Consider the following 26,446-nt stretch of genomic DNA (forward strand, 5'->3'; position numbering starts at 1 on the left):
TTACGTAGAATATCATATTTATATATATACTTCGCCAAAATTCATGATACAGATAAAATAAACGAACTGAAAACAGCACTTAAAGAATAAATAACTTTAATGTAACTGCAATAATATATAATCACTGGCAGTGTTATTAAAATCTGTATAAAATGATTTTTTTCCTCATAAAAAGTTTTATTTTGAAAGTTTAAATTAAAATTTTTATTGATTTCATTAAAAAGATCTTTTTGAAATGTTGAAATAATTTTTTGATGTTCTATTTTATTAAATATTAAAGTGCTTAATTATTTTTTAAATATCTGAACTAAAACTGTTAAAACAAAATGTACAACTAATTGTAATTAAGCTGCGTAGTCAACATAATTTTGAATGAAATTGTTTTTAAGAATTAAGGTTTAAATTGAATTAAGAATTAGAAATGATTTAAATTTTCAGAATATGGGAAAAAAAAAAAAGAACACCGCACAGTTTTTATACAAATTTATCAAAAATACTGCAGTTAACGAAACAGGTTGTTCAAATAAGCAAACATTTTTAAAATAAGAATATGTATTCTCTTTTCACGAAAGTATTTAATTGAACTATAAATAGAAAATTTTAAAAATATTTGTGATAAGAATATTACAATTTTAGAATGATCGTAAAACATAAATATGATGTCATCTTATTATATAACTGTTCAAATTAATATTTACTTCTTTAATAGAAATTTGAAGACGCACCTTCTGTTTTCGCTTGAAAAAGAACGTGTTGCACTTTTAAAAATAGAAATTCTTAAGAGAAGAAGGGGCATTAGTCGAATTTGTGTGGCACCTCTCAAAAAGGATGGAAATATAGTGAACATTCTGTTTGATGTCGAATTTTAGAAGCTTGAATTTTATTTTGAAATGTTACCAACGTTTGAAATGTATCTGAATCCGTTATGTATGCAAAAATTGGAATAAAGCGAATTTGAATCTAGCTTATAAAAGAAAACAAACTGCTTTTAAAATTTAAATGAAGTGTATAAAAAGATCATTTTTCTTCTACATGCTCATTAAAGTCTGTAAAATGTTTCACGTTTCAGAAAACATTTCCTTCTGTATTATAGAAAAAGAAATATTGTAATATTTATTTCCTTTTGATTTGATTGTGTTTTTTTCTTGAATTAAAAATGTGCAAAAATCCATAAATTTACAAAAAAAAAAAAAAAAAAAAAATTCTTATAAGTTAATGTGTTTATTTAATCTGATTTTGAAATTTTTTTGATATAATTTTTTAAAGTTATTACAAAGACCTTATCTTATTCATGTTTCGAAAAACTATTGGTATTGAACAAATGAAATGATAAAAGTGTTTCATTTTGATTTTTTAAGCGCATATTGCACTATTTAGTATTATTTTATTATATTCTGAGTTTATTTAGTATAATAGTGCTGTAAGAGATGATTTTATTTTCATCGTCCGGTGCAATTCGATTTCATCATTCTTGTCAAATACCTTCATCTCTTAGTATAATGCAAAATCTGCGGAATAGAACTAGTGATGGAAAGCAATATCATTAAATTTAATGACGCTGCAACTACTTATTACTATATTATTGGAAACATATGGTTTCATGTGAATAGATATGTTTTGGAAAGTTATTCTGCCCTATGACTTGAGATGTTTTTTGATTGATTTCACGGATCCTATTGACTATGCCATACTTGATCAAGTATCTACCAGAATGGCGAAGCTTTGTGACAGTAGAATATACTACTTAGTCGCATCTTCACATTCACGGGATCGAAAATTCTCAATTAAGCATTTTTTTTTCCTCCATGAGTTGCACAACATAATATTTTTTTTTCTATTAGTGTGAACACATGAGACTGAAGTTGTACTTTTTTGACAAATGTTTATGGGGAGCATTCGAGATTTTCAAGTTTAAATACTAAATCTTTTGGCACATATTATGTTTTATTTATACGTATTTTGTAAGTTTATTAATATTTACATGTGTTTACTATATTTTTTTTAATATCTTATTGTTGTGGAGTCAGTTTTGTTACATTACAAATGTTAAATAACATAATTTCCTTATATACTCTTTGTAATTCCAATCAGGAAAGAAGAAAATCCAAACGATATTTCTCTAAAGTAAAATATTATTTACAAAATTAAAATTCGTGAATTGAAGCAAAAACTTTTACTTATGTATGTTTGATATTATTTTGGGTTTTGAATTCAGTTTCTGTTAATAAAATTATTAATTTCTTTAAATACTCAATAATTAAATTTTACTACGCGGTTGGCAATGTTTTTAATTTAAATATTTATCGCAAACGACTTTTAACAAAACTTGGAAAATTATAGTGAATCAAATTTTCTAGTATCGGTTATTCGCAGTCGACAGTAAATCGACCACAGAAATTTCGAAATATCTGCGCTTCGTTAGTATTCCATAGGCTTTTGACGTTCAGAATGCTAGATCTTAATATTCTACTGTTCAGAATTATTGTGGAATAGAAATCCAAACATTTAGAAGAAATATTTATGGTAATTTTTCCACTTCAAATTATATGATATTTGTTCTTTTTAATAAAAAGAAACTATTAAAATTAGTTATAAAGGAAGCTAGCTATGTTAAGATAATTTATAATGAATTTTTGCTTTTTCAGTTTTGTACAAGAAATTTTAGTATCAATATATTTTTATTTTCTTAATTTTGTAAGTTATTTTTATTATTATTATTTTGCCACATTATAGCTTCTTTAAAAGAAAAGAAATGTCTGAGTGAACAAGTGTCATATACAGTGGACTCCCGATTATCCGCGGGCGGGTTATCCGCGGTGCGGATTATCCGCGCCTGCCGCACTAAGTTTTTTCTTCCAAGCAAAGGAAAAATGCTTCCAAAGCAAGAAGCAAACACAAATGACTCATTTCTTCAAAAAGGTGCAGTTTTACAGTTATGCTTTTGGAATTACATAATACATTACAGTATTAAAACAGTACATATGTATTAATTTTTCTGTGTATCCTTGAAGCCTCTCTTAAGTAGAAAGCACTTTTCTGTTTTCATTAACAAAATGCATTTTAGGTTAGTTTTGAGTGATATACTAAAATATTAAGGGCTAGTTAAACATTTCCTGCTGTTTATTTTAAGTTTCATTGTACATAAAACGATTTTTCAAAGTTGGAATGACTGTTTTCTCTTTTGCTATACCCGTTTTTAGTTTTTTCGGATTATCCGCGATTTTTGTTATCCGCGGCGGCCGCGCCACCCAATTCCGCGGATAATCGGGAGTATACTGTATATTAAATATTTTGTTTTATATATATTAAATATTCTTAAAATTAATTTTAGGACTCCATGTTTCAAAAAGCTTAAAATCTATTCTAAATCTGGTAAATAGCCCTAATTGGATAGCATTAGCATGTTAGCTAATGCTATCCAATGATGCTCTAAAATATTTAAATAATTTTAGTATGTTAATTCAGAAGACATTTAAACTATAACTATGATGTAATTTCTTTAATTCCACTTTATTACTTCCTTAAATTAGTATTTAGCAGACATCAGTAGTGAGTTTTACTTTTTTAGTGGAATTTTATTATTGGATTTTGTTATAGGATGTAATATTACAAAATAAATCTGAAAATGCTTATCTGAAAAAATCTGAAAATGTGTTTTTTTTTTTTTTTTTTTAGTTTAGTTTATTAGTAGACAAATGACAAGTAGTTTTCTGGTATATTAGTAAATATATAATCATTCAATATTAGTATATGTTTTAAATTTTTTTTCTTTAAGAAAACGGAGGGGGAGGGAAGAGAGAGAAAATATCAGATTACCTAGCTGAAAAAAAAATATTGTTCATGTAGCAATAAACAATTTATATAAAAAAGTAATTCCAGAAACATTAGCACACTTTTTTTTAATCAGAAACTTAAACTCTAGACTTTGAAAGAAATTTTAGATGATCTAGAAAATTTTTTTTTGCTTCTCTAAGTTGATTGATTTGCTCGTTTATAAATATAGCTTTAAAAATAATCCTGTCGATAATTAACGTGTCAAGAATTATCGTCGCTTTCGGAAGATCGTTGAACCTATACTGATAACACTTGACGCATTTAGTATCTTTTCTTGAAGACCGATAAGAATTTTGAGAAAACTGTTGCAGATCAAAGGTGAAGCTACTGGCATCGTTACTTTCACTCTTCTGATATCTGGAGCGTTGAAAAACTTAATGTAATTGCTTAAAACATTTCTAAATAAACACTTAATAAATTGATGACACGATGTAGATATAATGTTTCACTGAACAAATATCCAAAGTCCAAGACAAGATTTCATATCTTATAGCACTTTTTTTTCATTTTCTATTTTTCTTTTCTTTTTGTCACAGGTTATCTGCAGAAAAATTATACAATCGCTATTATCTCTGTAAAGTTGATGTAATATTAATTGGTGATCTGAATATATTATCAAATATTTGATGATCTGCAGTTGGAATTTTATTTTTATTTTTGGCAAATAATGATTTATATGGAGATTTATAGTTTACCTAAGAAATGGATTCTGTTCATTAAATCTTTGCATTCTTTACATATCATGTATATATTTAAAATAGGAAAATCAACGAACTAGCCCTCCAGTCCCAATCACTGGTCCGATTCGCCAATTTTTAATTTCATAAGAAAGTTCATGACCATTAAATATGCCAGTAAGGGTTAACTGTCGCCCCCTCTTTCTATTTCTAGAGGAATCTCAAAAACACTACCTCATGCACATGGGAAGAAAAATAGCGACAGAATCACGGTATCTCCCCCATTGTACGGATTTCACCAATTTTCATTTCATTTGACTGTTCATTAATTTTCATTTACATTTCATGACATTTAGATATATTATTAATGGTCGTCTATTCTGATTTGCTCTTCATTATATATATATATATATATATATATATATATATATATATATATGTCGCAAAATAAAACTTTGCAGAGCATGCAGCCTCAACAACTGGAACGATTTTGCGAATTTTGTTCGCCAGTTATGTCCACTACATTGTGTAAAGCCATATTTGACCTCTTAGAATGTTGAGTAGATGCATAATTAATTACTCAGAATGTTGTGTAAATGCATAATTAATTACTCAGAATGCTCCATATTTGTTGTGCAAGTATAATTTAAAATCGAATTTTCATTTGATATGATGAATTGATGACATTTCTAAATTATACATTTTACTTAGTGGCTCAGCTGGTCGCTGAGAGTAGTTTATTTATTATTAAAATATCCAATTATTATGAAAATATTTGTCTGTTATCCATAAAAACCAGCCCATTATTGTCTAATTTAATACTTTTCTTTGAACTGTTTATAACAGTTCAACTGCCATATGATTGTAGTATTTCTATATTTATCTGAACTTGAACGTTCTAGGGTTATAATAGTAAAAATAATAATCATAAATAAAAGTATTGATAATTTGGGAATCGTTCATCTAATTTGTTGATGCCTAGTACTTTGCCATTGATAAAAATGTCCAAGTATATACTCATAATAGAGATTAATATTCGAAGAAAATGCGATAGTAAATTGCCGTTGTCTGCTAAAATAAATTGACCATAATCTATATATATATAGTAAAAATTAATAAGAAACTTTAAAAAAACTTATTAAAAGAAAGTCTAATGAATCTTTTTTTAATATGAAATGCTTATTCACAAAAATAAAATCAGAACAGTTTGGGCTGGCTTTATGTTAAAGAGCAACAAATCCAAAGCATTTTATTTCAAATAAGAGAGAAATATAAATCTTTTCTTCAAGTCGGTCCAAATTGACTTTGTTAATAAAAGTCGTACTTTTCTTAAATTTTGTGCCCCTGCTTTGAAATAATAGTTTTATTCGTTTTAAATGCAGGAGACTTTATCTTGTAAAAGAAAAAAATTCTGATAATTTCATATGAGACAATAAATGTGGATTTTTTTTTTAAAGCAAAAAGTCTATAACGATAGCACCAATTTTTGCTAAACAGAAAGATTTATTGCATACCGCGAATCAGGTTTTCGTCTGATTAAACAGAATAACTGCCGGCTTCTGGTAAAGCAGTGATTACTCACCTAAAGAATATTTCAGAGGATATTTCTGTTTGATCATCTGAATGGTCTTTTCCCTTCAGCGCATGCATACCTATATGATAAACAGTTATCAAATTATCAGTATCTAAAGTTCAATGAGTCAATGTATGAATTAATTCTGCAGCGTATCAGTTTTTATTACACGTATTCAACCGGATCCTATTATCTGCTATTTCCTTTTTAAAGAAATTCTTAAAATATTTTCCTTAATATAAAAAGTTGACTTGGTATGATAGACAACTTTACGTTGAATTATTTACTGCCTCAAGTCATTTATAACAATAATTAACAAAAATAAGGTTTATTTCATTTGGACATTTCGGTCAGAAAAAAGAATGGATATTAGGTAATTATGTTTAATTTTCTTTCCATGTCATTATTTGCATTCCATATAGATTCTTTCAACTTTCATAGATAGTAATAGTCTGATTTTACCAGAATTCATATTTTGATTTTTGTCTTCTATCGTGAATTGATTGCATTTTTAGCAGATTGAACAGTCGATGCAAATCTTGTCAATGAAATATTTCAAAACTATTATTAGATCTTTAAAAGTTGTGATTAGGTAAATAGTCTTATATCTGAAACCTCTATCGTTAAAAGTAATTCAAAATTTTATACGTCAAATGAAGGCATCGGGCAAAGAAAACTGTTTCAAAATTCCTAAATAAATAATTTTATAGAATTTTTCAAACATTCTTAATTACCATAATTTTTTCCCCCCTTCACTTTGCTAATGGGGCGCAATCGTTTACTATTATTAAATAATTTTTTTTCTTTTTTCACTTTACAAGGTGCATTTTTCATTTACTTCTTCATATCCTAATAATAATAGAATATTTTAATAATTTTAGTGATCTTAATCATCAGTTAATATATTTATCAAGCTAAAAATTGATTTCATAAGTATTATAACATTATAAAAATTAATATATTAGTATAATTGTTAAATCAATACATGAATAAAATTAATTTGTATTTATGTACTAATTTGTATTATAGTATAATAAATTAATTTGAAAAGTGTTAATTTTTGGATTTTATAATATTTATAATCATGAATTATAAAATGTTACAAAGCGCCGTTTGTACATCTTCCTAGAATTTTCTTAGAATGTTTTTTTAAAATCAGAATTCTGCCTTCTGATTTTTGATAAAAGATCAATTAAAGATATCAAAATATAAGATTTAAAGAATTTATTCTTAGAGTAGGAATATTATTTATGTAATCTAAAATATTTATTATTCTAGTAGAATATTAAATATATAGATTGTATACAAATTAATATATTTATTTATAGAAATCTAGGATGTAAGATTATTTTCTTGACGATGAATTTTTATGTGATTGTTTAGGAAAAGGATCTAAATTTAAAGAAAGCTGGCCGATTTGATATAACGAGTTGCATACTGTGCTGTTGCGCTGACAGGACGCGTTCGATTTTACTATACAGATTAGGCGCTTTTCTTCTTTCTTCTGTCACAATGGATGTCATAAGAATTGAAGAATAAATACTAGAAAATAATAAATGTAAAATACATTTTCAGTATATTAAAAAAACGTATTCAGTATATTTTTATAATCAAGAATTTGGAGGTGAAAACAAAATTGTGAAAGTTTGAATTAGAAATTTAACGGAAGAAACAGAATAAAAATAAATGGCAATGAAGCCACAACAGATGTAATAAGAAGCACAAAATCCCAAGTATTCACTATATATAAAAAGTAAATATGATTATGATTCTAATTTATTTAAAGCTTTTCTATCTGTGCCTCACGTTTCTAGTTCGGTATGCTCACATATAGTGTTTATATCTCGTTGTTTGAAAAATTTAATTTTTGTTAGATCAATATTTACTGCCATTTAGTTGAAATTTTTTTGCAGACTGTTTATAAATGAAATGTCTACATCTATCATGTTTTTTAGAAGTAATGATTCTTTTCAGTAAAAATAAATAAAATAAGTTGTGTTCATACAAGCTGCAAATATATAATTAACATTCTTTCTTCATTATTCGAGTATATTTTTTGATGGAATTTTAAATTCAATTTTTCACTTTTTTCTGGTGCAATAAAGTTTCGAACTTTTGTACATTGGTGTGTATTCTATAAGATAACAAGAATATTTTAATTGTCTCGAAATTTAGTTTTCAATTAATTGATTAATTTGATGAAATTTTGATTCCATGCTGGCTATCTCTTTGTGAATTTTAGAAAAAGATTATTTCTTAATATCTAGTAAAAATTCCATAAATAATAATAAAGAAGATTCTAAAATGTAGAAAAGAATTAAGATAAATCTACTTTAGAGTTCTTTAAAAGCGTGTTTTCAAGAACTTATTTATTAAAATTAAATTTAGCAAATTCTGTAATACAATTTCCTGTTTATATTATAATATCTGATGTTAAGCGAGACAGACAAATCAAGTTTTAGATACTAGTTTCTTGTGCAACGAATACCGATTTTGAATTTCATTAGGGTAAAATTTTTATCTTATATTACCTTCTCAATAAAATCTGAAATAAAATGATAAAAGTCTACAGTCTAATCTAAAAATAAATAATCTGTGCAATAAAGTCTGATTGTGACTATAAATAGAATAAGATATGCTTCGCGTTTACAGCTTGATACTCAGCACTTTCTAAAAATGAAGAAACTTCATATCTTGTTATCTATATTTTGAAAACTTTTCCATTCATTTGCCCTTGAAACTTGTGGCGAAATTTCGGTTTAAAATTTTGTTGTTAAGAGACAATAACCATAGTATTTTTAGAAATTTATGTTGATATCGAACATTTAATTAAGAAATTTATATTTAAAAAATTATCTAGCCCTAAAAGGTAACTCATATTAAAAAGTTACTGGTTTCATTTGGGTAAGCCTTGATGAAACATACGAAGAATGAAGAAAAACACATCTTAAATCGAAATGGACGATAATATCTTTGTCTTACTTCTTTGCAGTAATTATATTAATATGCATTTGTTGATTAATTAATATAGCGACAAAAAAATTGCATTTGCAATTTTAAGATCATTAATCATGGAAACTACAAAGCTGTCTCGCAACTGGTGTGATAGTTTCATCTAGTCTTGTGTACCTAACGTTGTTGGCCATTAAAATTGCAACACCATGAAGGAAAATAAATACAAAAAATATATTTATTGTGCTTAAACAGTATGGTATGAAGACAAAATGATTAAATTTGTGAGCAATTTGGAGCAAGAGTACGAAATTTGTAGAAACTGCTACCATCTCCAGCAGCTAAAACAGCCTTTACCCGGTTAGGCAGGGAATGGATATGGGCTTGGATGACAAAATCGGGCAACTCATCTCATGCTACTTCAAATCTGCGCCACACTTCATCAACCGTATTGGCTGGAAAGGGGTGACGGGCCAATATTTCAGCAACCCTTGACCAGATGTTTTCAGTGGGTGACAGATCTGGAGACCGTGCAGGCTTGGGCAACTATCGAATACCCTGTTTATCGAGGAAGGTCAGAACAATGACATGCAACATGCGGTTTTGCATTATCTTGCTGGAAAATGGATTTGGCAGGCCTCAAAGATAGGGCACAACCACTGGACGTAAGATGTCAGAAATGTACCGATCTGCATTCAAATTACCATCAATCCTAACTAGAGATGTGTGTGTCATGTATCCGAAGGCTGCCCAAACCATCACACCAGGTGCAGGACACCTATGCCGATATCGAATGGAAGCAGGCGACGTGGGGTCTCCCCGGGGCCTCCAGACATGTATACGGCCATCAGAATATTGCGCATAGAACCGGGACTCGTCTGAAAAGACGACGTTGTGCCATTCCTGTAGCCAGCCTTGCCTTTTGGCGCACCAGAGTCGCCGTCTCTATCTATGCTGCATTGTCAAAAGGAAGCAGAAATAATGACCGCCTTGCTTATTGTCCATGCTGCTGCAAACGTCGTCGCACCGTACGAGCGGATACTGGGAGCGCTTCAAACATGTCCATTTCCTGACTAATGGTCGGTGATGTGGTTGATTGTACGGTTTTGAAAGGCCCACCTCACTATATGTCTGTCCTCTCGGGTGTTAGTCAAGGGAGGGCTTTGAGATTCTGCATGCCTTTCAGTATGACGCTCAGCAACCCATTGATTCCATATTCGCATGACAGGAGTTGGATTTCGACCAGTGCGACGTGCGATATCACGGAACGATAATCAACTCTCTCGATAGGCAACGATCCTGCCTCTGTCGAATTCCGACACTGGCTGGTAAGCATTTCCTCTTATTATTCGAGGCATAACATGATATTCTGAGTAAACTCCAACCTTACAAAGCGCTTCCCGAATAAGAAATACACTACACAATTTTTCTTTTATGCAGTACTTCAGATGTCATTTCTCCCTTCTCGTTGTCTAAATACGCTGAAATGCTAATCATTTGCATACCCCAACTTCTTCTTTCGTTTATGTGATTTTGAAATTCGTCAGATCATTCCTTCTTGGTGTTGCAACTTTAATGGCCAGTAATGTATTTCAACGAACTTTTCTATCTTTGAAATATATTCTGTGTTAATAATATTCTAAGACTGGAAATGACATCTTGGTATAGAGTAATCGTCGAATAATAAAAATAAATAAGAATAAAATTTAATGACTGTTTTACGCAGTTTACAACTTTACAATTTTTTTTCCATCGCGTATTACATATTTTTGTTATTATTTCTTGAAATCCGTCGGTCTATTTTTTTAAAGAAGTTAAAATGTAATTATCTGTTGTGATGTTTGTGTTTAGTTTGATCGTTAACGCGATTGCACCGGCAATATTTCGAAAGCTTTCATCAAAAAGTTGTCATTTATCTTTCAATACAAACATTAATAGTGAAGTGTTTATAAACAAAACTTTCATTCGAGATTAATTTGTCACGTTATTTCGAGAAACTATAAACAAATATATCTTAGCTTTCATTTTTAAATTTCTTTTTACTTAAAAAAAACAGTAAATGAAAATGTTATGATATTCTTTTTTCTGTGGATGTCGCAATTCTTTATCCTGATTTAAAAGCTTTAAGATCCTTCTCTCTTTCAGAGAGAGAGAAAGGGGGAGGGGTAGGGAGGGAGAGAGAGACAGAGATGTTCCAATGAAAAATCTGGACAGATATAACGAAATAATCTATTAATTTGAAATATTTTATATTTTTATTGTGTTTATACTTTAAATACTTTATTTTTTTAACATAATTTTTCTACCTCTGTAAATATATATATTTTGGTGATCGGGATCTTAGCTTTCTTGCAGAAGTGCATGATTTTCCGGAAAAATAGCTAATTTTAAATCGACGGTTAAACGCTTATTATAAGCTTTTGTTACCAAAATATTGAAATAATTAATGTATATTTAAAACTCTACAGCGAGTACTCATTAATAAACAGAATTCTGCAAATATTATATTCCATTTTAGAGTAATCGTAGATTTTCTTTTTTCTTTTTGAAAATAAGCATTTAAAAAAAACGTTATAATTAGAAAATACTGTTTTATAGAATAGAAATAAAAGTAGCCAATGTCAGAATAACTATAATAAATATATAATTTTTTAAAAACAAATTCTAATTTTAAGTTTGATAATGGGAAGTTTATTAACTAAGCAAATACAAACAAGAAACAAGTATAATTAATTATCTCTCCGACGATTATTCCTTTAAAGTTTGTTGATTTTATATTTTAAGAAAATTTGATGGAAATTTGCTTCTTGATTAATATATATTGTATCAAAAAGGCGAGATACAATTTTTATATAGATTAATATTAATATTTATCTATTGACTTTATATAGATTGATTTTAACAGTGACTTAACCTTCTATTAATCCTTGATTCTTTTAATATAACTAGTAAAAACAATCAAAATTTGACAAATGGAATATTTCAAAACCCTCTATGCTCATACAAAAAGTTCAAAATTTGGAATAAACTATTATTTTTTTGTGAATTTTTTCTTTAATTATTGAATTAAATTATTTTTTGACAAAAATAAATTCAGTAACTTTGGAACGTTATGTGAAGTAAAAGCATTGAAAACTATGTACAGCTTGTATAGAATTTGCATTAGAAACCATATGTAGATTATATTATTGTTATGCTTATTTAGAGAATGTTGTCACATGGCTCTAGAAGTACACTGAATTTTTTTAATTAAAATCTTTGTCTAATTTCATATATTTAAATCTTTAAAACAAAATTTTTAAAACAATATATATATTTGATTTGTCGTTTATATATTAGTATTGCCATATCATCTAAAAGATGCAATATTTAAAATTAACTTCCACGTCTTGATTTCATTAAAACAGTTTTGAAATATCATCTTATTATAGCGTTCATAGCAGTTCAAATATTGAAATTGTTTGATATTTTTTTTTTCACATTTGAAGCGCAATATGTATATTTTTTATCATAGCAATTGATAATATTTTTTTCCAGATAATTCGTTATAATTATATTTTATTCTAAAAGTTCTGTCTGGAATAAAAATTATGTATAAAAAAACAAAGCAAAGTATTATCTAGAAATTTGAAGGAAAACTACTTATAATCTTAAGATTAAATTAATGCCGACTGCGTTTTTATAATTCAGCATGAGTAAATTTTTTGCTCGTAATCGATTTGATTGGTTGATATCCTTGTGGATGTTTTATTTTTTAATTTTTAAAGTATTAAAAATCTTTTGGTTGTAAAACTGCATCCGCAATCTTTAGATTTTCAGAAGCTTGCTGAGTATGGAGTAATTTAGAAATACAATGTAGCCGCTAGATTCCTTTTTTTATTACTGCGAAACATTTTCTGCTGTTCCAATAAAACATTTGATCTTCACATGACATTGTTTCAGAGTTATTGAACGACAGGTGGATCACTGCAGTTGTTTCCTCTATCTTTATATTTTTATTACTTTTTTAGAGTTATGATTGCAATTTCAATTTCCTTGCATTGTTCATTTTTGTCATAAACTTTTTTTTATTGAGTTTGATCAACCATCTATCTTAAGTGACTGACCAGTTTTTTTGTTCTTTTTTTAGAGATGTATTTTAAAATCATTCATTGAATTAGTAGTAAATCATAAATTTGTCTATGTTTTTTTTTTAATCTCTCAAAATTAAAATTGCAATGAAAAACTTTATGATTTAATTCTAAATTTACTATGACCTGACAAATAAGTATTTTAAAAACATTGTATTTATTGTTAAATGTGGGACAATAAATGGCCTATTTATCTAAACCTAAAGGAATTTAAATGACCGGTACTATCTTTGTTACGTTGTAGAAAACATAATTATTTAAGTACTCTTGATGGAAACTAAGGATTTTTTTTTTTTCCATATTCAAACTATCTCACTTTCTTCTTATAATTAAATATGAACTAAACCTGTTCACAGTTTAATTACTGTTTTCTGTGGTTCTCCCATAAACTGCTTTTCTTTAATAATTTTACTTTCGCAGCAAAAATAGGCGAGATAATCCCTCGGTCAAAATGAAAGACATATCACTGATTCCTTTTAATGTAGAAATAAAATTTTATTCTTTGCTTAGATTTTGATAAAAAACGGGGAGGGGGAGGCCGTTTCACCCTGGATTTTGTCGAACATTTGCACATAACTATGTCGCATATAATTTATGATCAAAAACTAATAACGCGTAAGTTATATTATTAAACGTTCTTAATTATAATTGATAAAAATCTGAAAATATCTCAGAACTGCCTTTCCAACTGAAGGTTGTCAGTATTGCTGTTTGATTTAATGTTTCTATTGAAAATGGCATCTTTAATATTTTAACTTCACTGATATTAATTTTATTGCTCCATTTTCTCTAATTTCTGTTAATTTTAAAATTTGTATTCAATTATAATTTCTATATCTGGCTTTCAAATAATATATATTTTCTCGAGATAGCATGGGAACTTAAAGGTAATTAATAACAGGATAAAAAATTTAATACTCTGACTGAACATAAATGGCAACTGATATGCTAAAAATAACCTTTCAAATATATGACCCTTTTTTTGAATAGTTTCTGGGTAAATCGCCATGAATAAAATCGAATAGGTGCTTAAGTAAAGTACATTCTTCATTGAAAGATTATATTCAGAATATGATTTTAATAGATTTTGGTATAAAAACCACATACCAAATTTCATTCACCTGGTTTGTCACGTTTATTAATTCTTGTATTCATGAACACTTGAGTGTACAAATACCAATATTGATTTAGGTAGATATATATATATAGGTAGATGTAGGTTAGATATATACCAAAAATGATTTAGGGAGGTTTAAAACATCAAAATTGATCAGAAATTTTTATCTAATTATTTCGGCAAACACAATTAATTCTCTTTGTATATTTCTTAACTAAGAAAGTAAAACCTATATATCTTTTCCTGTTTGTAAAAGTATCAAAGGCTGTGGCATGGCTAAATGATTAAAAATGTTTTTCCTTCTTTCCTATCTTTTCGAATCGACCAGTTTTATTAATACTGATATTTTTATGAGAATGACATTTTGTCAAGACGTCCTGCTACATATTTGTGTGGGGGCGTTTGTTCATCTGTTGTTTTATGGTATTGCGTTCTTTTATTAACTCTGTAAAAATAAAATATTGCATTCACCACCAGTACTGGACATGAGTCTTCTCAAGAAGCTTTGTTTTTTGACTGGTTCCAAGATCAGCAGCATTTTAAAATGGCGGTAAAAGTTTATTTTATTTAATTAGTTAACTGCCCATTCAGGACTAATTGGTTAACTATGTGCGGTATGAATAACTATTAAGCATTTTAAATGAAAAAGTTTGGAAAATTGAAATTAAAAGCATGTTGTTAATGATTTATTGTGAACATTTTGTACATTATTAGAAAAGTTGATTTTTCTTTAAAGTCTCTGTAAACCTATTGCCTTAGCGTATTTTTTTTTAAATGCAAATGAATTCTCACTCATTTGGTATTATATTTTGCTCTCTGGCAATTTTCATGCGTAGTTAAAAAAAAATCAGATAGATAATTGAAAATTCCTATTTTTTAAAAATTTATTTTTGGAAAAAAAAATAATAAATTATTTTCTGCACCTTTCATTCTTTATGGCATAAGGTATTTAGAAGAATTGCTTTTAACGTTTCTGCCCTAGCAATAAAATTCGGACCTGTTACTTTTGTCTTGTGCTAGCGATAAATTTATTAGTAAATAATGAGTTGTAATATATTTAAGTTTGTTGAAAATTTTATATAAATTCATAAGAGAATTATAGCATCCCTATGATATGGTATCTCTAGTATTCAGGTGATTTGTCTGGTATTTTTATGATTTCGATAAAAAGCGCGAAGTTGGAGTGTTTTATTTGTTTTCTCAGTTCAGTCTAGAACATTTCACTCAGATAAAAGTGTAAACATTATTTGATGTCTAATTTTTAAAAAAATGCTGGAGCAAGCTAAACCTCTTATCTGTATTAGTCAACATTTCTTCTAGAAAATACGATACGATATGCATAGTTAAAATATACAACATCTGAAGAAATTTTTTTTATTATAATCTGAAATGTTTGAGATGTTCCTTCTTGCTGTTTGGTATTTATGGGAGCTATAAGAATGAACGATAAAAGTTATGTACATCTCAGGTTTCTTACATAATATATATCATTTGCTCTTTAATTCTATTGGCTCTTATTGCAGAAATCAGAAAGAAACAACTTCCTTTCCCTAAATCTGTCTCCGAGATTAATCTTAGGCAAATTTATCATCGTAAAATAATGTTTATCTTCTCTCAGTGCTTGTTCTTTGAACAAGTGACGTGAGAAAGCTGGGAATGAAACGCAGTTTTTAATATCAGTGGGCAGATAATACTTTTAATTTTTGGATCGTCAATCTTTGTTTACTTTGGAAAATTTTTGTTTGAACAGAAATCCCTGTGAAACATTTATGGCTTATAATTCTATCACAAAATCCTCTTTTAAAATCATGGACGTTTTCCAAAGTTAACAGTTCTAAATTTCACCGATGTCAGTTAAGTGATTGGCCATAGTTTAACTTTCACTTAAGAGGGGGAAAAATATAAAATTTTGGGGTGAGAATAGATTGAAATTGCATTCTTACAATGATAAATATTACTGTAAATTCTGTTTAAAATTTTGACTAAATCAAAGCAATTAGCTTTTGGCTAAAAAATCAAAGAGGAACTCTGTTAAACTATTACTGTTGAAAAGGTAATTATAAAAGATAATATTCCGAGTATTTGTTTTACGTTTATATAAAACCAATATTCCGACAATAATCCATTTGACAGTTACTGAAGGAAAGATCTCTTAAAAATTATCGATTTTGCTTCATTTTTAAAAAGAAATTTAAAATAATTTTGAGTTACACTTCATGATCATCATCAGGATATGTATATAAAATTCGGTTGAATTCCAATATACATGAACGAATGCGTTTCATCTTTATTGAATATTAGCTGACATACCTAACCTTGCTCGATAGAAAATTTTCTTGTTTCTTTCTAAGGGAATATTACTTTTTAATTAATTGTCATAAAACCTTCATTGAAACCTTGCCTATATTGTTGTATTTGAGTGGAAAATTTGGGGTTTCATTACAAGTATTCATAGTGAAAGTTCTCACTTCAAATCATTTGTCGAAAGCTACCTAAAGTTTATGTATGTGAGAAAATAAAAATATATTAGTACTCACTGTTACCGAAGGGTCCTAAATAAATGCATTTTAAATGTATATAATATTTTTATGATAAAAAATTCTTTTGTCTTAATATAAATAAATCATTGTGACTATGCATTTATTTATATATATATGTGCATGCATGCTTGTACCATTCTCCTCATCTCCTCCTAAATGAATGGGCCGATTTCATCTAAACTTAGCACACTCATTCTGTCAGAATATTGACAATTTTTCAATATTTTAAGCGTATTTACATATTTTAATCTCTGTTTAAGATTTGAAAAATAATAGACAAAGAGTAAAAGCTTTAATTTTGAAAAATTAATTTGATTTAAAAAACAAGAAAAAAAAATTAAGAATAAAATTCTGCGAAAGAGTTGCGAAATACTTTGCTTCTAATTATTATTCTCAGCACAATGCAATAATATTTGAGTTTTGATTGCTCAATGTCTGTATAATGTTAGTTTAGCTTCTATTATCCTGTTCTTGGCACAGACAATTATTTATAATACCAATTCTCCCTCTCGTATCGTTGGCGCCAAAGTATGCCACGTCACCTACGTTTCCCCTCTTCCCCTTATCCTGTTCTCCCAATCCGGAATTTCAGCGTCCTTACCCTTTCCTCCTACGAAGAGAAATAGACTGGACCAAAACGATTTATTTTTCCTCGCACTCGTGCGACCAGCTTTCCACATCGCGCGCCTCTCGATTTTTGTCTCTGTCCCGCAGCGCATCTGCGCATTTTCACATAGCTCCACGAGCGAGATTCTGTGTTCGTTCTCATTTCATCTCTCTTGTCTCTCCTCGTGTAAGCACCCATTTCCTTGAGTTTACTGACTGTTATGTCTGCTTCTTGCAGCAGTTCTGCAGCGCCTACCTATCAAGTAAAGAAGATGAGGGATCAAGCGTATCGAATATGCCGGGATTACCTGAGCGGTTCTTGGAAAAGCATATCTAGCTCAGACATGGTATTCCGTTCGATAAGGTGAGTTGATTTGTTTTTCTGTACGATTTTTTTTTTATGTTTTGTGCTTTTATGACAGATTTAAATCAATAGCTTAGCATTTCGTGGTATTTAAATGATTTGTTTTATTCTGATTATTGGATTTTGGAGATTCAGCTTGTTTTCCTATGATTCATATGTATGTGTGTGTTTGTTTATGTTTTTCAGAGGTCGCTGTACACCCGTGCCTTGTTGTGCAGCGACTCCTCCCAGGTCAGCGAAATAAAAGCGCTATTTTGGGTTTGGGGTATTTGCAAAAATTCATTAAAATATTTCTGCCATCTCGTGTAGAAATTCTCGGTGGTGGTGATTTATCATTCTTTATAAATATCGTTCATCGATTTTTGTTTTGCTTTACTGCAATATTTCGCATAAAAAATATATATAATTTGCATTAATTAGCTTTATTCCAGTTTTTTTCAATGATAATCTGACCAGTCCGGATCCTTTGCCCTGCCTGCTTATTCGACCTATTTAATGCTCTTCTTTTATTTTCAATGATCATCATGATAGAGACGAAGTAAATGAATAAATTGAGTGTCAGGTAAATGAACTCTAAATAATTAAGATAGCCAATTATTATTTTATCTGGAGAGAAGAGTCTGAGTTGAACGAAATATGCAATCCTACATATTTAACATTTTCATGCTAATATTTTAAAATAAATGAAAGCATGGCGAGAAGTATTTTTCAAAATAATAAATATTCCCTGAACAATATTCCTCATCATAAATTATCTTGTATTATTAAAAATTGTTATTGCCTGTTTATAAGAAATGGACCAATTTCAGAATCATAACGCCTGAGGTAATGAATATTAAAGTAATTAAAAACTCATTGCGGATAAATTTATTACGGCTATGAACATTATTTGGCAGATCATAGGTAAAAATAACAGCAATAAAAAACGATTTGCTAGAATTAAGCAGTTTACAGAAAAGATGTTTTATGCTAAAAATATAATTTCTAATATTCTGAAATATCATATCTATTGGAAAGTCGTATATTTTCAAATCTTTAAATATTATTTTGAATTGTTTGTAATTTATAATGTATCATATATAAATGAGAGAGTAAAATAAAATTTATTAAACAGAATGAGTTTAGTATTTATAAGTAAAAATATTTCTTCTTAAATAATACTTTAATATGGGAAGAAACTATTTTTAGCCTTTAATCTTAGACCATTATTTAAGAAATTTATTTCGTTTTTAGCTTGTCAATCACAAGAAACACTTCTATTAGTAAATTTGATACTAATTTATACTATACCTGATACAGCTGACATGTAATGAAATATTTATTTTTTAAAAATTTATTGCCTATTAATATTTAAAATTTAGGAAAATAATTGAAAAATTAATCTAATTTTTTGCAAGTGTTTAAGTAAATAATTTTCACCGCAGTGTGTCATATTCGGTACTCGTACAATTATTTGCTGGATAATGCAATGGCTTATTTGAAATTTGCTTATTTTAATGTAAATAAAAATCATGGGAATATGCTTGAGTGTTCCACATCACCTCCTAAATAACTGTACTGAATTTAAACTAAACTTTGCACATTTATTGTTTACGACAGGAATAAAAAGTATTGTTTATGTTTCAAGGTGGAAAAACATTGAAATTAAATATTAAGTTGATCAGAAATGAATCAAGATTTTGACGTTTTACCGCAGTATCTTCGGAGGAAATTATCCAACTAGAAGATTTTATATTATCTTAAAATTCAAAATTTTACCGTTTCAATGATATCAGTTTCATTTCCATACAATTTTTTTTCTACAATTTTTATTAATTTTTTTTAAATATAATAAATAATTGAATAGACGCAGACGATTTTGAAATAAGGAAATTTATTGATATTCCATTGCTTGGTAACTGTGAGACTGAGCTACTCCTATTTTTTGGCAAACGTTTTATATTGATTTTAAGTCGCATATTTATTGATTGAAAATAAAGTACAGCCAATAGAAAAATTTCGATTTCTGTACGATAATAATTTATTTAGAAAAAGCATTTGCATTAAAAATAAGTTATTTAAACTTGTATTAAAAATAAGTTATTTAAAAAGGGTTTGTTTAGGATTCATTGGGATTCCATCAGATGCTAATATTAGATTCTTGCTCTTTTGCATTCGAACACCTAATATTTTTTACATTCATTCTGAAATATAGGCGAAGTTTTAATGTCATTTTTTTTTATCATTAAATGAATCAAAAAATTTTCATTAGTAAAAAGATTTGAAAATTTCATCCCGATCAACATTATGTATTTCAACTAGTGTCAAAGTAAAGTGACCAGTTGTCCGTGATGAAGGCAAGAGTTGCGAACTCTATAAACCTAAATCCTTGTGTTTCGCAACACCGAACATGTGATTTAATAAGTAATGCTTGGATATTTTTTTTAAGGTAATAAAATAGTTTCCCATAGAAGTTTCATTCTTTTTATATCAGAACAGGTTCCCTCAGAATATCTTCCTAAATATAAAATAATATTCAGTGCGGTCGTAACATTTTCTGATGAATTTTGAAATATTTCCATAGATTCTTTATTTAGACGGTTGCTGAAATTTTAATGGTCAGTAATTATGTATTCTTTTACTTAATATAAATAAGGATGTTCCTTCGTTTTATTATATATGAATTTGAGCCAGGAAATATATCTCTAATAATATAATTTTCTTTTTTTAAATTGAGAGTGTTAATAAAATTTTGTTTGTGAAATATTTTTTCCGTATGTGAATATATATAATATGTTCATGAAACTCAGAAATATTTTTCGAAAAATCATTAACAAATGAATTAGTTTTGAATTATAATTTAATAAATCTTTAGAAAAGGGAGCAGTGTTTTATTTTTTCTTATTTTTCATGCAATTATTTAGCTATGTATTTTGTTTGGCCTCATTATAAGATATATTTGTCACGGATATAAGTTCACAGTTTTGGGAGGTTGTCCTCATTTTATTCTTTATTTGTTTTATCAGTCTGAAATGTAACTTCCTGTGTCACATAATTGTGTCCCCAATGCAGTTTTATTAATAATTTGACTTTTCTTTGCTTGATAAAATTTAAAGCGAAGTTTAATTGGTTTTAACATACTTTTCGCAGATATATCTGTAGTATGCATGAAAAGTGAAAATTTATGACACAGAAGTATTTAACCTTTGAATATTGGATCTTTAAATTCCCAAATCCTAAAAGATTTTCGACTCCAGTTCAGCAACGAAAGAATTTATTTTCAAATTATTACATGGTTTATTTCTTGTTTCTTGTTAGCTTGTATTTTTTCAGGATTGACCTGATAAAATTAAATGCATATGTTAAATATTTTTTGTTCTAGTCATTCATTAATAAAAAAAAAAAAAAAAAAAAAACCTAAATTTTTGTTCGTTTGAAACAAAAATAAGCTTTATTATTTATGAATCTAACTCTTTTCCTTCAATCGGTATCTATTTCGACGGATTCTGCGAATTATTTTGTGGTTAGCAGATTTCAAGCCTTTTATTTAACTATGTATTATGAAGGTGATGAAATGGCATATTTTAAAATGTTACAACCTTCTTCGCTATGATATGTTTTACTCTGTTCAAGATAAATTTTTCTGGATACATAGATAAATCAAATTCTTTTATTTTTGTTAAAAAAATATTTTTTATAATATGGCATTGCGTAAACTCCCTTAGAATTTGGTGACAATGTCATCTGCATATGCAGAATTTGATTTCATTTCTTTGCGTTAAACATCAAAATGCTGTAATGAGAAAATTTTTCATTGATTCTTAATCACGAAATATCAAGTTTCCGAATAATGAAAAGCAAGCTCTTTTTAATCTCCACTTCTAATCTTCTCTTATTTTTAATCTCACGTAATCTTATTAATATCCACTTCTTAATAGTAAGTAAGATATAAAGTAATTTATAGAATGTAATTATTTTAAATAAAAAAGTTATCATTAACAGTTTTAAAAATTATGGTTAATAAATAATTTTAGGAAGCCTGTTAAGATTCCGTTTGAATCTTGAATTAGTAAAAAGGGAGCCCCCAAAATAATTTTTTGGTATAAAATAATTTTTTTACACGAGGTTGTGCACCAGGTCTTTATTCTGAGCTTCTAGGTAATTTAAAATCCTTTTAAACAATAAAATTAAATAGTAAAACTCTGATATGTTTTAATTAGAAAACTGCTTTTGTAAGAAATTGATATTAAAAACTGAAGTGACAAAGTCATGGGATATCTTCTAACAACGTATCGGACCTCTTTTTGTCTGGCGAAGTGTAGTAACTCGATGTGGCATAGATTCAACAAATCGTTGAAAGTCTGCAGAAATATTGAGCCATACTTCCTGTATAGATGTCTATAATTCGAAATATTGCCGTTGCAGGATTTTGTGCACGAACTGATCTCTCAGTATGCTCCACAACTGTTCGATGGATTTATGTCTGGCTAAATCATTCATTAGAATTACCCAGAATGTTCTTCAAAAATCAAATCGCGAATAGTGACATGGCGCATTGTAACCCAGAAAAATTTAATCGTTGTTTGGGTATATAAAGTCCATGAATGACTACACATGTTCCCAAGATAGCTGAAAATAACCATTCTCAGTCAATGATTGGTTTATTTGGACTAGAAAAACCAGTCCATTCATGTAAAAACAGCCCACGCCATTATGGAGCGACCACTAGCTTGCACAGTCCTTGTTGACAACTTGGATCTTTGGCTTCTTAGGATCTGTGCCGCACTCGAACCCTACTATCAGCTTTTACCATCTGAAATCGTGACTCATTTGACCAAGCCACGGTTTTCCAGTCTTCTATGATCCAACCGATATGGTCACGAGGCCAGGAGAGTTGATGTCTGGTTGTCAGCATAGACATTCGAGTCAATCCTCTGCAGTCATAGCCCACAGCCATAGTCCATTAAAGCAAAATTTCGCCGCAGTATCTTAACGAAACGTCCGTCATACGTTCCACATTGATTCCATTCATTTCTGTATTACTTGTCTGTTAACCCTGACAATTCTACGCACACGTCGCTAGTCTCGGTCATTAGTACATGCAGTCGGCCACTGCGTACTAATGATCGACTGAAATTAGGTATTCTCGGCAGACTCTTGATACTGTGAATCTCGGAGTATTGAATTCCTTGAAGATTTCAGTAATAGAATGTCGTATGGATCTATCTTCAACTACCATTCTTCAATGTCTGTAATTTTCTCCATATCACATTAGAAAATTTTTCACATGAATCACTTGAATACAAGTGGAAGCTCTGCCAGTGCCCTATACATTTCCATAAGTTTTTACACAATACTACTGCTGTCTGTATATTTGCATATTGCTATCCTATGATTTTTGTTACCTCACTGTATAACTCATAAATGATTGTACTTCGAAATATTCTCAGATATTACGGTTAATTTTTTTCCGTATATAATTCTAATCATTAAAATAAAAAAAGGAGATAAATAAAAAAAAAAAAAAAGTAAATACGAAATTTTAGTAATCCCTATATTTTTAATATACGAATTTTTATTCTGAAACTTACTGCAAGAATATAATCACTTTCCTTTTGCCATACTTAACCAGCTGTTTTAATTGAAATGACTTATTGAGCTTGAATAATGCAATTAGAAGTATGTGTTTGCTTAAACAAAATACTGATCACGGGCATTGTAGATATTTCATTCAGAAAATGTATGATTCATTGTTATTTCTAATTCATTAACGCTCTATTGTTAGTTACTAAATTGTTGTTTTTCTTCATTTTGTTGAGCTTTATATGTTTCTGTTTTTTCACGAAACAGAAAAAAAAAAAATGGCATACTAGTAAAACTGCGTAACAATCCAGCGCTCAGTAAAATGTTCTTTTTTTGTAAATCAGTTATTTTTTTTAAGGTAGAAATTTTCATCTGGTTATAAAACCACTGCATTTTTTTATTGATTCAGAGGTCAGTTATATTCTATGACTGTAACTTTTTAATGTTTTTTTACGTAGTGAAAACTTGCTATTGAAAGATTGATTGAGGTATTTTATTACTGATGAAAGTGTAAAGTTGCTGTTCGAAATTTTATTCATTCACGAATGATTTCTTTTTGTTCACTGATTTGTTTCTCAGAGTGTATCAGTGGCACAGTGTCGATGATCATTTAAAATTTAGTTCTTTAGAAGCTGGTAACTTTTTTTTTTGAAAATATATTGTTGATATATTACTTGTTAAATCTAATAATGAAATGACTTGAAAATTACATGAATTTCCAAGCCGATCTTCTAAATATATTGAAATTTAATATTTCTTATCATTAATAATTTTTTTTATTAATAGAAATATGTAAGGTAGCAAATTTTTGAAAATATTGTGAAGATTATAACGCATTTTTTTTTAAAAAAAATCTCAATTTGTATCCAGTTGCCATTATGATTATTTTTCTTATCGCAGAAACTAGAATACATATATGTCATCGTGACAGGGAGTGATGTCCGGTTGATAATTTATTTCCACAGAATGCCTTAAAAAACGTGATTGGGTAGAACAGTGAGTGAAAAAATATTGATCCGACTGCAATATTTGTATTGCAAGCAGATGCGAAATAGGCACATGTACTAGTTGGTGTTAGTATTATGCAATTTATATTACCAGGTGCTTATTATTCTCAGGTGCCCTTTTTTTAGAGTATGAAAACAGTACAACTTTTTGTCAGTTATAATTTTTTTTGTTTTTGTTTTTTCCCTCCGTTAATTTAAACGTAATTAAGACAGTAGTTGCATTAAATTCATTCAGACGATTAAAGTTTATTTTACGTATGACTATTGCATAATATTCAAGAAAATGGAAATATGAATCGTGAATGTTCAGTTTTCATTCTTTCTGAATTACTTTGCTTTAGTATTCACCGCGTTCTTGTGCTTACAAATATAAAACAATAGTATCATTATTATCATGCTTATGGAAAATGGAGAGAATGTTTCTATATCAAACGGCAACGAAAAATGTAGACTTAATTTTTACTTGAAATTCATTTTAATAGTAAAGATTCTCTTAATTTTGAAATATAACTTCTGAACAAGTAAATAATTCATTAAAAGAAAAATTAATAAAACAGAAACGTAAAATTCTTTGCTTTACTACTCAAAATTGTCTTTCATTTTAATTATTATAGGACTCTCTCCTAAATTTAATATAATTAATAATATCATTTTTTGTAAGCTTAATAATTTGATCTAACGCATGCATACAAATTTTGTTACTCACCATGGATTGCAAATATGAGTTTCCTCAATGAAATTACTATCAGTGTATCAAAATTTGCATATAACAGAATCAGATGTAAGAAAAAGTGTGAAGGAAATCCGATTGTAGTTCTGGTACTGATTTTGTTTCTTCCTGTTGGGGGAAAAAAATCAAAATTCTTCATTTTCGAACGTTTAATACCAAATATTCTGCTGTGTTCAGTTAATAGCTTATTATAATTGACCTTATGGATTCGATTTATTTTCACCTTATCTTCGCTCTTTTTTAATGAATACAAAGAAAAGGGCTTCATAAAATGAATACATTTTTTTTTATTAAATTAAATTTAACTGTATTTTCATTTTCAGAATTGTATAATTTCATTTTCTGCTTCATTTCGAATTAAATTGCTGAATTCTTACGAGTTCAGCTGTTTTTCTATGACTTCTCTTCCGTTATGCATTTGATATAATAAAAATATCAACTTTAATTGATTTGTAGTCGGAGCCTAAGTATAATTACTTCGAGCTCAGTTAATATAAAAATCTTTGAGATGTAGTTAAACCTTTATAGTACAATTAAAAATTTATATAATCAAGCAAATCAATTTAATTTTTTTTATTATAAGTTATTATAAATGTTTTTTATTCAGTTAAGATAAAAATCATTGATATGTAGTTAAACTTTTATCGTACTATTTAGTATTTATTATTTTAAGTCTAAATGACCTTTATGTACTATTATTATTATAAGTCTAAATGAAGCTAAAATATTTCACTAACTTCTTTTAATAATAAAAGTTTTTATTGTACATACACAGAAAAAAAAATTCTTTAATACTTAACAAGTTGAGCTTTGTTATAATAATTTTTTTTTTTCATATATCTTTTGAGCAATTTTTTGTGAGTTTTATTCAAATTAAAACAATTATTATAATTTAATTATACATTTGTTCCAGCATAATTTTTGTGTATTCATTTTTAATACATTAGTCCGTAATTCCGTAGTTTATTAATTTCTAACTCCATAATCATATTCCAAGTTTGTGTATAGGAGTTAAGGATTTTAATTGGATGCTCGTCGACTCTAGTTATTCCGGATACTGCCAAGTTCATTGGAACTACACCAATTTATTTAGTATTATTTTATCTTCATATATTAGCTTTAGCATGATAAAACTTATCTTAATTGGATGATTTTTTGCTTAATAATTCTTTTATGTTTTGAGATTTTCAATGTCATAATTTTCAGATTCAATATCATAATTTTTTTTTTTTTTGAGATGGCACTTTGAAATTGTGATGTCTGATAGCTTAGGCCTGGGTTTAGAATTGAAGAATGTAGGGCTGAAGACCCGATTTTACCAGATAGACGCCTTGTTTAAGACTCCTGAGGTACT

The 26,446-nt window shown here is 28.3% G+C and overlaps 1 protein-coding gene across 4 annotated transcripts in view; it reads left to right on the forward strand.

Annotated features, from left to right (window-relative positions):
• LOC129965474 (choline kinase alpha-like) overlaps positions 1–26,446 on the forward strand; it is a 97,410-nt gene that overhangs the window by 31,599 nt on the left and 39,365 nt on the right. For 3 of the 4 annotated variants that reach the window (XM_056079372.1, XM_056079373.1, XM_056079370.1), the window contains exon 2: positions 17,668–17,793. In XM_056079372.1, coding sequence (XP_055935347.1) covers positions 17,668–17,793 — 126 coding nt within the window. Of the gene's footprint in view, positions 1–14,768; positions 14,834–17,667; positions 17,794–26,446 lie in introns of those variants that run through there. The other variant, XM_056079371.1, reaches the window with a different exon arrangement.

This window comes from Argiope bruennichi, chromosome 4 (assembly GCF_947563725.1).
Source record: "Argiope bruennichi chromosome 4, qqArgBrue1.1, whole genome shotgun sequence".
NCBI lineage: Eukaryota > Metazoa > Arthropoda > Arachnida > Araneae > Araneidae > Argiope > Argiope bruennichi.